This window comes from Herpailurus yagouaroundi, unplaced genomic scaffold (genome assembly GCF_014898765.1).
Source record: "Herpailurus yagouaroundi ecotype Mexico unplaced genomic scaffold, PumYag 28, whole genome shotgun sequence".
In the NCBI taxonomy this organism is placed as follows: Eukaryota; Metazoa; Chordata; class Mammalia; order Carnivora; family Felidae; genus Herpailurus; species Herpailurus yagouaroundi.
The window spans coordinates 36,741,042-36,754,200 of NW_024412376.1; the positions used below are offsets into that span (position 1 = coordinate 36,741,042).

Sequence of the window (13,159 nt, forward strand, 5' to 3'; positions counted from 1 at the left end):
TTTATTCTCAGTATAAGACATTTATTGTTCACTGGAAATATGTTTCCTAGAAAACCCATCTAAAAACTAGCTTTATGCACTGAACTTTCTGGAAATTTCTATTCCACAGTGCCCATAGTTTAATTCAGAGCCATAGTTTAATTCAAGACTAACTCACAACACTTAGGGAAGGAAAACTAGAGGCATCGTTCTTATTGCAATAGGGGTAAAATCTTAAGGATGTAGAGTAGTTAACGGTGTGTTTAACAAAAGGTATTTTGTCTCAGAAAGTTCCTGTTAATCTTAGTTAACTGAATTCAGGAACTCCGGTTTTTGTTCCGACAGAGACTACTAATATGGACTTGAGCAGAACTGCCCCACCAGGGGAAACCACAGCAGATGTGTTGGAGACAGGGCAGTGCTGAGAGGCCAAAGGACGATGGCCCCAGATAGCATGTTCTCAGCGTGAGGTCATACTCCACCGGGATGTCTGGGAGGATGTGGCATGCATGCTTCTTACACTTTTTTGCTAGTCAGCTCAAGCTCATCGCATAAGGCCCTTTCTACATTTCCAGAGCACATTCGCTTGCATTATCGTATTTGCGAGTGATTTAGCAAGTTCTGAAATGTACACAGCGTTCCAAACACAAAACAATGCAGCATGCGGAGGATCATCCCTCCTGGATCCGTTCTTACCTCTTCCTTAGGGTCTCTGAAGGATGAGTTTAAAGTTCCTCCTCTCCTAGAAAGAGAAGGTTTGGTGGTGTCCTCTTGCTGCCCAAAGAGCTCCTCGATGGTCTTTGTATCGATCTGGTAGTGATGCTGCTGCCTGGCCGCCAAAGTCCAGATGTTGGTTTTGCCACGAACTTGCTCCTCCGGAATGGTTTTCCAAAAAAAGTTTCTCATCCGCTTTTTCTTACCCAGGTGGCTGTAGCCGTTCATGTGAGAAGCCGGGGGTAGTCCTGGAGGAGGAGGTGGGACTGGAGGCACCCCGGGGAGTGGAGGAGGGGGTGGAGGAGGGGGAGAGGGCAGGAAACCCTCTCCTGAGTATGGACATGGTGGAGGTGGAGGGGGTGGAGGTGGTGGGGGTGGGGGGGTTTGCCCGATCATGAATCCAGCTGCCGAGGCGACATTCCCATTTTCCTTATCGCTGACCAAGGAGACACAATTCATAACATGCATAGTACTGTTGCCTTCTAAGGAGATAATTTCTTGACCTTGGGGAAGCAGACACAAACATCAAACTTGTGTCATGCTTTTTCACCCGCTAGTCTGCTGCCAGAGAAAAAGGCAACTGTGTTGTGTGTCATCTTCCAAACCTACAAAGATAAAACAACTTTAAATCAGTACAGGAAAACCTGTGAATACCAGCTCTTCCCTCCAGAGCCTAGTGCCAGTCCTCGTTGAGTGGCTGGGTATTACAATCATCCAAAAGAGCATTAAAAGGGACTAATACTTTTCTAAATGTGAACCAAACAAATTTTACCTCCTGGAAATGCTGCCAAAGCAGAAGCAACAAATCAACTTGGGAACCTTCCGTTAATCAATCAAAGACATATTTATTGGGAACCTGCTCACTATAGGTTCAGCAAGTACTGGTCACTTTATGAATAAACTACTTGTTCACTAACTGGCTCGTTTTCTTTGGGCAATGGATACCCAACCCCTAGGGAAATTACCCAAATGGCTGAAGCATTAGGTATTAGTGTATGATCCTGCCTTTCACCAGTATGGACATGTCCCCTACCAATCACTTGGTCAAAGAGCATACTCTGCCTTGCATGTAATAGGCAGGGCATCTGGAGATGATGAAATAGTGACCAAACTCATTCCCCCGGAGTCAGGGCCACCAAGTCCCTGCTCCACTTGGTGATGGGGCTTCCCCACAAATAGAGGAAAAAAACACTAAATGTAAAGATTAAAGGTTGTGGCTCTGAATCAAGCAGCACTGCTTACATTTTAGACAAATCACCTCGCCTCACTAGACTTCAGTTTTGTCATTTGTAAAATTAGGAGGTTGGGATCCATTGCGTGACCTCTCCCATTGCTTCCAATGTTCTCATTTCAGATTCTAATTAAGCCACTCTTAGGAAACAATCAGAACTTCTTGCCACCTCTTCTGCTTCTTCTGTGACATTACTGGCAAAGAAGACATATACACACGAGGATATGCTGTCCGTATCACACCTGCCATGTCTACCCCTTATCCACAGTCACTGACTAATTTTAGTAGCTTGTGTTTTTATGGACCTTTAAATGTTTGCTTTTGGTATTGAGTTGTTATGGACCTGATATGAAAACGGAGGTCAAAACAACTACATTTCTTCAGAGATGAGGACTGGTTCACTGAGGATGTAGGGACCCTTATGAAGTGAGCACCCCGACTATGTGGGCATGTAAAAAGGACCGTTTCCTCCAGGTCATAAAGGGCCACAGGGAAAGGCTTTTTTAGACTGGCCTTCTGAGTGTAATTATCCTTTTACAACATCATTGTCAGAGCTCACACTTACGGACACACATTGGTCAAACAACACTGGATTACGTAGGAGTGATCTGTCTGATAGCACTCATTCAAGTATTTCAGATACTTTACACAGAACCATGTACAAGAGGCAGCATTGCCTTGGGAATAAGAGTGGAGAGTTCAGAATAGATTTTTTCCCCCTCAGATCTCAGTTCTGCTATTTGTTTGACTGAGCAACCCAAGGTTATTTGATCTACATCTCAGTATCCTCGTCTATAATATAAAGATATACTGTTTCATCGGTTTGCATAAGAATAAATGAGCTACTACATGTACCAAGATGCCTGGGTACCATAGTTAGCTAGTATTAACAATAACCAGTATCATATGTCCATATGATTTCTCTTTACTTTCACACATTTTCTTCAAAATATGTATTGGGTTTAATAGATAAAATGCTAAATTACTTCTGGCTGCTAGAAAAATACCTTTAGTAGTCCCATTCTTTGCTTTCTAAGTTACTAGGTTTGTCCTTTTTCAATATTCAGTGATTATGTATCATCTCTAAATTACAAGAACAAATGTTTTTATAAAACATTTGAATACTTAACTTTTGAAAACTATATATGGGTAAAAGATGGCACTGCCAGCTACTAATTGCATTTTTTAAATGCCGTTTTAACCATTTATTAGTGTACATCAGTGACATTAAGCACTTTCAAAGCGTTGTGTAGCCATCATCACTAGATAATTTTTTAGAAAGTAAAACTGAAATTATTTACCCAAGCCAACTTACAGCTCACTTGAGATGCAACTGGCTTTTAAAAGGAGTTTTCATAATTATCATTAGGGGCATAACTAGGCTGTTTTCATAGTTGGCACCCCTTAAGCAAATGACTCATTGTCAATTACAGTTTATAGTTATATTTGAACTCTTCTGTTTTCAAGACTGTACAGGTAATCTTGGCAGTTTATCCTTACATATTTTCAAATACTTCTGTACATAAAATATCTCATGTATTAAAGAGCTGCTAATCCTCCAATTCACCTCCAACTGCAGATATGCTGACTCGATTATAGATTACTCAAGAATAGGTGATCACCTTAAAAAGTCTCCATCCTAGAAAGCAATAACTCACTCAGTGCTGCGTAAGTATATATACAGATATACCGTTAAACCTCACACAGCAAATACAGATACTAAGAGTGAGAAAGACCATACACTTGGTCCTGCACCAGCACTGCTTGCTAACACTAAAGCTCTGAAGGATGTAAGTCTTTCTGAGTCTTGCGCATTGCACAGAACTACCAGATAAAAGCTTATCAAAGTAAAAAAGTGACAGGTGTTAGTCATGCATTGGCATAATTCTAACCACTGCCCCATCTTGAGAAAGAATGCTATTTTCAAAAGTTAAAAGAACAAAATAAAATTTACAACACTGTTGCTGGTATGCTGTCTGGCTAATTTTTTCCCAGGGTAACAAATAAGGATCCTAGGCCCCCAACAGCTTCTAATGAATAAATTCTCCAGCAATGATTAGCTTAGATGCTAATGCTTTTACTACTGGCTTCAATAGGGCTTTGATAGGGCTTTCCCTTTGGCTGGGATTTCCAATGTCAAAGAGACATTGGAAAAAAAGTACAGACATTCTAACCGTTTCCACAGTCTCATCAGGCAGTAAAACAGAGGATACACAAAGAACATTTGATTTACTAGGGTACTGTCCACAGTAAAGATGCAAACACATGCTCTCCAAATATGCTAGAACACAGGTATTGCGGGAGCCTTAAACCCACTGCTGTTTCTCACAGCTGCCAATTGCCAACAGGGACAATGGAATTAGCCTTGGCTCTGTCTGGAAAGTGTCAAGTGTCCCATCGATCTCTCCAGGGCAGATAGAGACAGGTTTGTATTTATTTATTTATTTATTTATTTATTTATTTATTTTAACTTTTTTTTTTCAACGTTTATTTATTTTTTGGGGCAGAGAGAGACAGAGCATGAACGGGGGAGGGGCAGAGAGAGAGGGAGACACAGAATCGGAAACAGGCTCCAGGCTCTGAGCCATCAGCCCAGAGCCCGATGTGGGGCTCGAACTCCCGGACCGCGAGATCGTGACCTGGCTGAAGTCGGACGCTTAACCGACTGCGCCACCCAGGCGCCCCGAGACAGGTTTGTATTTAACATGTCACCTACAGGTTGGGGACCTCAGCAGCAGGGAGGGCAACGGCTAAGGCTGACAAATGCCCAGCCCTGAGTAAAATGTAGGACTGTCACTGTAAGGCTCTGAAGATAACTCTTCAAGTCCCCTGAGTGCTAATCATGACCCATCAGGGGTGTGCCTGAGTGATGGACCCTCAAGGGAGGCGGTAGCTCCGTGGAGCATCTTTTAGCCATGTGAATTTTCAATAGGGGGATTCTGGGACCATGTCTTTAGCTGATCAGAAAGCAAAACGTCTTAGAATGTGAATGTTCATAAGGGTCTCCAACGAAGCCCTCTGGCCCAACAGCAAGCATTGCTTTGCTCTTGGTGTTCTCTTAAAGGGAGTGAGTGGGAGGGAAGAAGAGAGAAAATGTACATTTCATTTCACAGCATATTTAGGAGGAAAACATGTTCCGGAAAGTCAGTTCAGAGCTCAGGGTTCTCCTCAAAGAGGGTTAGTGGGGCCCTATTGCTCAGCACCTCACTCACCCTCTAGGTCAACAATAATCAAAAGTAAACCAGCCAAGGAAAACCCTCCAGGAAACCTTTCCCCTTCATTCCTGACTTGTGTCACAGATGAGGTGGGAGCAGGAAGGGCTGGCCCACACCCTTCTGATGACAAACGGGGCAGAGTAGGCCAGGTTTGGAGAGAAGCCGAACACTCAGCCCTATTTAATCTGGGGAAGAAGAAAGGGTAGGGAGAGTACGAGCGGTTCTAAAATACGGAATTTTTGCTCTCACTCCACTAATTCATTGGGAAAGGCTCCTCCCCGACCACCTATCTTTCAAAACCTTTCTTGATTATTAAACACAGAATGTCAACCACGCAGTCAAATCAGAGCTGGCAACATCCAACCCTTCACCTTGGCACTCCAGCCTGCAGTGAAAGAACCCAAGACTGTTTGCAGTCAGTGTGTTTAATCTGCAGCACAACATAAACACTTCACAGATGCCCCTGAGCGCAACACCCTCAGAGCAGAGAAAGAACGCTTGTTGTTCGAATGTGCTTTTTCAATTTCTCTCAACGTCCCAAAACCAAGAAAAAAAGCAAACGAGCGCCAAAGATGCTCATGAGAGAGGGAGGGAGGGAAGCGCTCGCCACTCATTCCAGGAAGACAACTATGGGTCAGTAGAGGGGGGTCACAGACGGCCGAACAGTAGGGGCAATTTCTGTGCAAACAGATGTTTGAACACTGCCGGGTCCTGAAGAAATTCGGCGCGGGGGACACCGGGGGCACGATTTCTTTTGCGAGGTCTAGACACACAGTTTTCCAGGTCTCTGCACCGCCGAGCGGTCCACCGAGTCCTTCCGCCCCCAGCCCAGAGTCCTGCGTCCCGCCCCAGCCACTCACCAAAACGGCCCCGGCTCGGCTGCACGAAAGGCTCGGGGGGCGCCGCGTCCGCCGAATCCCTGGGGAGCGCGTTGAGGCGCCAGCGGCCGCAGGAGGGACGCGGGAGGGAGGTCCCGCGGCCGCGCACGAGCCCCGGGCGGCGTCTTTATCTGGACCGCTGCAGGAGCGGCGGTGGGGGAGCGGGCGCCGGTGCGCCGCGGAGATAGACTCCCACACGGCCGCGCAAGCTCGCCGGCGACCCCTGCGGCGGGGCGAGGGCGCGCTCCAGGGAGACGCAAGTGCCGGCCGTGTGGGAACCAGCGGGGCCGAAAGGGTCGATGCCGGGGAAGGGCTGGACCCTCCTCCTCCCGGGAGCGCCGAGCGTTCGCCGGTCTTCGGGCAGAAGCGACTGGAGGCGCCGCAGCACCAGCTCGCCGCTCCCGCGGCCCCAGAGGCCGGCTGGCCAGGGCGTGCAAGGGGGAGGGGGGGTCTCTCGGCCCCGCCCCCTCGCCTGGAGGGCCCGGGCTTTAGGGTCCGCCCCCCGGCCCCGCGCCGATCCCAGGGTACCCGCCCCTTCACCCGGCAGCTGCACAAAGCTCCAGAAAGCCAGGAGGGGTGGGGAGGCTAACTAGGGGAGGTGTCTCAGTGTTTGAAGCAAAGCCGGCGGCGGGGGCCGGGGTGGGGGGGGTCTCCTGGTTCGCAAACGCGAGCTCCACCCAGTCCTCGAACCTTTGCGGTGACACCGCCCCCACGTCCGGGGTCCGGATCCCGGGCGCAGGGTAGAAAGCCCTGGCGGCCGCGCTGCAAATCACCAGATGGGAGCCGGGAAGAGACGACGGAAAAAATGTAGAGGAGAGACTCCTGGTGTTTGGTCAGAGGATTAAACCGAGAGCCCGCGGTCCTCGAGCTAGGGGCACCGCAGCGGCTGGAGCTGACTCACCAGCCCACCCTCTTCCTCCCCAAACTTCAAAGCTCAGGGCGCAGTTTGTAACCTGAACTTCGCACGGCCAGGACAAGTGTGCAAGTGCAAGAGCCGTCTTGTCCTCAGTCCGCATCACCCGGACGCGGTCCTCGCCAACCCCGCACCCACTGTCCGGAGGGCCAAGTCGTGGCTCCCCGCTGGCCGGTTGCGCGCTCTAGGACCCGGCGGGGATCAAGCGGGGGGCACAGTTTATCCAAAAGTCTTAGCAGCTGAAACTAAATTAGCCAGGTCCAACCCGGAGGCGGCCCGTGACCTAGCTCGTTCTCTAGACGCGGGTCCAGGCCAGCCCGTCTTATTCTCAAGAGGCCGATCGCTGTCCTCTAGCGCAAGCACCAAAGTCACTCGGGTGGGTGTGGAGGAAGCGCAAACCTCCCCAGCCTTCCCACTGAGGCTCGAAGGCAGCCGAGACTTGGCGCCGCAGCCCCGGGTCCTGGCTGATCCTCCACCTTGGCCCTACAGAATCGGGAAGTGTCTGGGACCCGATGCCCCCGAGCAGCGGTCACCCCTGCCTCGGCCGTCCAGCTCCCACTCACCGGCGGCCGGCTCTCCGCGCGCGCGCTCCTCGCTCCCCACCGCTGTCTCCAGCACCAACGCTTCTTCCCGGGTCTCTGCAGCCGGGGCGGCCCGGGACCGCGAGGGGGCAGGGCGGCGCGGGGCGGGGCTCAGGCGCTGCCTCAGGTAACAATGCCGCAGTCCGGGCTGCTCCCAGCGCCAGCCGCAAAGCGCAACACGCCCTTTCCTGCTCGGCCCCTTCCCTCCTCCCACCCTCCGAGCGCCACCGTCGGCGCTGCGGTGCTCACCTTCACCTACGCGGGGCCCTGGGGGCCTGGAAGCCGCCACCCCGCACGCTGCTCCCCGCACCCGAAAGCCCCCGAGGGAAGTAGGGGCGGCGAGAAACCGACAAGTACGGAGTGTGAAGAAGAGTCGGGTGTCCTCGAGTAACCAGCAAGGGGAGGTGCCAAGCCGCTTCTGAGCCCGCAAGTGCTTTCCACAAAGCAGCCTCTGCCGCAACCTCCCCGGCACCCCGTGCGCACACGCACTCTCCTGCACGCACACACTCCACGCGCGCGCGCACACACACACAGACACACGCGCGCGCGCGCGCCAGTCCACCCTCTGCCCCCGTGCTTGTTTCTCCCTGGAGCACAAGACAGCATTTGGGTGAACTGTCGCAGCCCTTAAAACCGAATCCCGGTTGAGCCGGAGCTACCCAAAGGTCAGCTCTTCCGTAGAGTCTGTAGGTTTGTTACCTTTTTATATCTATATAATCTCCTCAGTGATGATGGTAACAGGAATCTTTCAGCTATACTTAAGCAAAGCAAAGTCCAGTGCAAGCCAGATCGCCTGAATGGACGCTGTCTGGGAAAGACTCCTCACAGGAAGAAACCCGGGACAGTTTAATCGCTTTTTTTTTTTTTTTTTTTCCAAAGTAACTTGTGACTCCAGCCAGTGAGAAACATAGTCAAAAGATCCTGGGCAAGTCCGGCCCATCGGAAATCAGGTGGGGAGGTGCCCTGTGTGAGGATGAAGTCATCCTTACCTCTGACTTTGTGATCCCAGATAACAGACCGCACAGCCTTGCCAGCCTCTGGTGCCTCATGACTTCTGACTCTCCACCCTGGTCTTCAACCCCTGAACTCCCACGACAGAATTCCCGACCTCCATATGGATGGAAAAAGTGAAGCTATTAGGGCAAAAACAAAGCAAAACAAAAAACAAATTCCATGCCAGGCAAGAGCCCATATATCAGTCATTGAACAGGCTTATACTACACGTGAGGGGTAGGTCCAACCAAGCCCACAGAAAATCTCAAGGAGTGGAAATGTAATAAAAGGGAAAGCCCCATGCTCAGGATGATAATATTAATCCCAAAGGAACAGCGACTGCACAGGCAAAAGCTGAATTATAGAGTATCAAAATCGAGGAGCCGAATGGTATCTTCTCCTTTTCTTTTATGTGGGCCTGGCCAGATGAGGGGTCTACACCCACTGAACACTTCCCACTCTTCAAGCGGGGGGGGGGGGGGGGGACCCCGCAAGCTGGGGTTTACCCACACTGTACTAAGTGTGCACTTTAAAATCAGCCACTTTTTTGAAGGGTCAAATCCAGTGACCCATCCTTAACCTCGTGTCTTTTTGATCTCCCTGCAGCATCCTGACCTACCGGCCTTCCCTTTGCCTCTCTGGCCTCCTCTGCTGACCCTTTTTGTCCTTTGAGGACAGTAACTAGATTCTTCCAACTCTTTATCTCTCATTCCCCCACGGGTGCTACCTTCTGACTTGAACCTGGAAGGTCCAGATTTTATGGGGCCTGAAGTTCGTACAACTCTTGAGGGAGCTTTTTAAAGAGAAATGATAACAACCTACAGACACAACACTAGGTATGTGTCCTTGGTAGTGTCCGGGAAAGTAAGGGGCAGCAAAACTTGAGCTCCAAGGCAAATCCACTTCTGATTCCACCTCCGTGTCACAGACTCTTAAATCTTAAATTGTCTCTGTAATATCTCAGGTCCAAATTAAGTGTCCAAGGGTCAATTCTTCTTTCTCTTAAAACTAGGACTCTTCCTGCCTGCACCTCTTAAGACCTGATTTTTAAAATTTACAATCAAGGGGTGCCTGGGTGGTTCAGTCAGTTGAGCATCTGATTTTTGATTTCAGCTCAGGTTGTGATCTCATAGTTCCTAAGATTGAGCCCTGTGTCAGGTTGGGATTCTCTCTCTCCTCTCTCTGTCTCCCTCCCCTCCCCCTACCCCCCCTCTCAAAATAAATAAACATTAAGAAAAAATAAAATAGGGGCACCTGGGTGGCTCATTGGGTTAAGAATCTGACTTTGGCTCAGGTCATGATCTCACAGTTCATGAATTTGAGCCCCAATTTGGGCTCTGTGCTGGCAGCCAGGAGCCTTCTTGGGATTCTCTCTTTCTGTCTCTCTCTCTCTCTCCCCCCCTCCCTCCTCAAAATAAATAAACTTTAAAAAATAAAGTAAAATAAAACTCACAATCCCAGCTTTCCTCTGGTTCTTTTTCTCTTCTAAATTCCTTAGATCTAAGTATTTGCCAAATTTGCTCTTTCCACAAGTCATGTCTCTTACATCTGTACTTTGTATGTACATCCATTAACCCCAGTTAGAGAAAGGAGGAGCTGATACTTGCTGTTGGCCATGTGTCAGGCATCACACTTGAGTCTCGCAACAATTCTAGAAACTCTCCATTCTGCATTTTCTAGCTTAGAGAAGTTAAGTTGGACTCCAGAGTCCACTCCTTGGCATCAGTACACAAAGAAAGCAGAGATCTTCAGTCTGATGCTGGCTGCTTCCTACCTCCCCCTCCTGCAGTCTGAAGTGTTCTATTGTGCCCAAACAGCATTGTGTGCTGGCCCTGAATGTGTCAGCCTTAATTTTTGGCTCTTATTTACGTTTTTTAAAGTTTATTTATTTTGAGAGAGAGAGAGAGAGAGAATGTGTTGCAAGTGAGTGGAGAAGGGGCAGAGAAAGAGAGAGAGCGCTCGCTCGAGCCAGTTGGGGAGGGACAGATAGAGGGGAGAGAATCCCAAGCAGGCTCAGTGCTGTCAGTGTGGAGCCCAGAGCCCAACGCAGGGCTCAATCCCAGGACGGGGAGATCACAACCTGAGCCAATATCAAGAGTCAGAATCTCAACTGACTGAGCCACCCAGCACCCAATTTTTGGCTCTTTTTATATGGTGTGCAAATGAGGTGGCCAAAAAGTAGTTGAGTAGCACAGAGCCCAAGTCTGAAATAGAGTCAGTGTCCCCACGGATTTGAATCAAAGGCTGCAAATCTGATGGGCAGTTTGTTCTTCATCTGTTTATATGCAGATTGTTAACCAAGCCTTCATCTCACCTAAGTTTGTGCTTGGGAGTTAGGGTCTGCTGTTTGTCTTCTGTACCCCAGAAATGCCAGCAGCCCTCTCTGGGAGGAAGGCTGGAAAGACTCCTGAAGCCAAGTGTGCTCCAAGTCAGCCCAGGCCCTGGAATTTGTGGCTTGGAGGAAGCTGCTGTTTGACCGCAGGGACATCTGAGCAGCAGGGAGTGTGGCCGGCACGCACTCTTCCAAGCAAGCTGACCTCTCTGGAGCGTGTTCTAGCTTAGTGTGGCCCAGGCCACGAGCCTCACAGGTGCCAGCTCCAACCCTGCAGAAGAACTTCTCTGTCTGCGGTTTGCTTTTCCCTCTCCTCAGACTTTCCTTTCCAGATGGCAGATGGCTCCTTTTCCTTTGCCCAGTTCATTTTTTCTCTTCTGGCTTCACTTCTTCAGCCCTGAGAAGCTTTCGGTTTCTCCTACATCAAGCATTTTGTATTTGAATCTGTCATTAGGAGCCACTAAACAAAACCTTCAAACCAAAATGAATCAAATTTCAGAATCCATCCTTTTAAAAAAAAGAACAAAACTTTCAGTTCTAAAACAGGCGTGTTTGCTTAAGGAGTTAAGTCTAATGCATGAGCTGACTTACTGGGCCCTCTAAGGAACCACAATGGACACAATGAAATAAGTCCCCTCTGGCATAGGATTGAGGCATCAAACTGATTTTTTAAAATCTCTTTCTCTGATGCAGACTGAGATTTACTTAATCTTTGTTCTTAAAATATAGCTGATGAGATCAGTTGTTCAGTATTTAGATTATAGGCTCTTAAAATTGGACACTGCAGAAGAAACTAACTCTACCAACTCTAGATTTAAACAGACTTGCAGACAAATGCAAAGACTCACCAACCCTTCTAGTAAGAGCCATGTCTAAGAGAAATCACTAGGCCTTGTTCCATTCAGAGGTTGAAAAGTGTAAAATAAATAAATTCAACAGAATTGTTGCTGTCACCATGAATGTGAATTTGCATCGCATACCTTATTGGCAAAATGCAGACACTGGGTTGCTATAGTTTTCTAGACAACTTTGCACTGAGAAGATGATGTTTTCTTGTTGCAGGCTAAGAAATGTAGACAGTAAATTGCTTTTAAGTGTAGTAAATAATTACTGGGCTCTGATTATGAAGAGGGAGAAAACTTTTTTTCTGGGCGCTAACAAGTGATTTCTGAAAAGTTTTAAATAGAAAATGCTTTCACATGTGATGTTGATCTCCATGGTAACATCAACAGGCATTTTTCTTGCCAGAAGTAAACACAGGTACTTGGTCAACAACAATGCCTGATTTGTTTGAGGATAAGAGAGATTACAGACAATCCCTACCAACATGTAAGAATGAGGTAATTAGGCAGCTGATGACCTTTTTCTCCTGCTGTCTATGTTTCCTTAGAGCACATTGTTCATTTGCTTTTTAAGGTGTATGTGTGTGTGCGTGTGTGTGCATTTTGGAGACCAGGATGGAAGCGGAGACTAAGGTAAGAGAAATGGGGTACACATTACTGAGGCTCTCCCTCATCCAGAAAACCCTCAGCTAGGCCTTTTCTTAGCTTACAGTTGATACAGTGCTTAGAAAACCACTCAGTATTGTTTGAAAATGTAGGTACTGGCTGTTAAGACATTCAAATTTTCAGGAGAAAAATACCTTTAAAATACAACATGAAAGTGTATTACTCCTTTCCACTCACCATCATCAAAAAACAAGTATGTGAGTCTCAGTGAGAGGAATTAAGTTAACGAGGATGTCAGATGCCAATTTCTTTTGCTACTGGTTTTAACTGTTTCAAATTGTTTATCCTTTGAAGAAGTTAGAAGAACAAAGAGTAATTTGAAACCATAACACTCACAGTTACAGGCAGTCAGCAAACAGAAACTCAATGAATCAACGATATTGGTATGTGGTGGTGGTGATGGTGTGTGTGTGTGTGTGTGTGTGTGTGTGTGTGTGTGCGCTTCCCTGGGGAAATAATATGTGCAATCTTGTACAAGATGTATGGCATATGGCATATAAAGGTGGGCAAAAGGACATGTTGGTGACTTAGCAATTTTGTAAATTGCAAATTTTTATTTTTTATTTTTTTTTCCCTTGCAAATTGAGTTTGTACTTAAGTTTAGGGACCAATTATGCACAATACTTTGGCGCTAAGCTTCTATTTCTGATAAGATGGTAAATACTTTGGGTATGATAGGAAATAATAAAACCAGCCCATAACAATTAGCATCTTAGTATTACTTAAGCCAGATACCTAGAAAGAATTCAAATGGACCCTTTTTTGAGAACGACAGTAAGCCTTTTGGTGGCAATACCATTCATTATTCACGTTTT

The 13,159-nt window shown here is 47.7% G+C and overlaps 1 protein-coding gene across 4 annotated transcripts in view; it reads right to left on the reverse strand.

Moving 5' to 3' along the window:
- FHDC1 (FH2 domain containing 1) overlaps positions 1–8,339 on the reverse strand; it is a 48,246-nt gene extending 39,907 nt beyond the window's left edge. The window contains exons 1-2 of one of the 4 annotated variants that reach the window (XM_040472158.1): positions 8,211–8,339; positions 676–1,298 (exon numbers count right to left, since the gene is read on the reverse strand). In XM_040472158.1, the coding sequence (XP_040328092.1) occupies positions 676–1,161 (486 nt within the window). In that variant the 5' untranslated portion in view covers positions 1,162–1,298; positions 8,211–8,339. Of the gene's footprint in view, positions 1–675; positions 1,299–5,999; positions 6,432–7,493; positions 7,610–7,760; positions 7,985–8,210 lie in introns of those variants that run through there. The other 3 variants (XM_040472172.1, XM_040472164.1, XM_040472148.1) reach the window with 3 other exon arrangements.
- Positions 8,340–13,159: the final 4,820 nt, after the last annotated feature.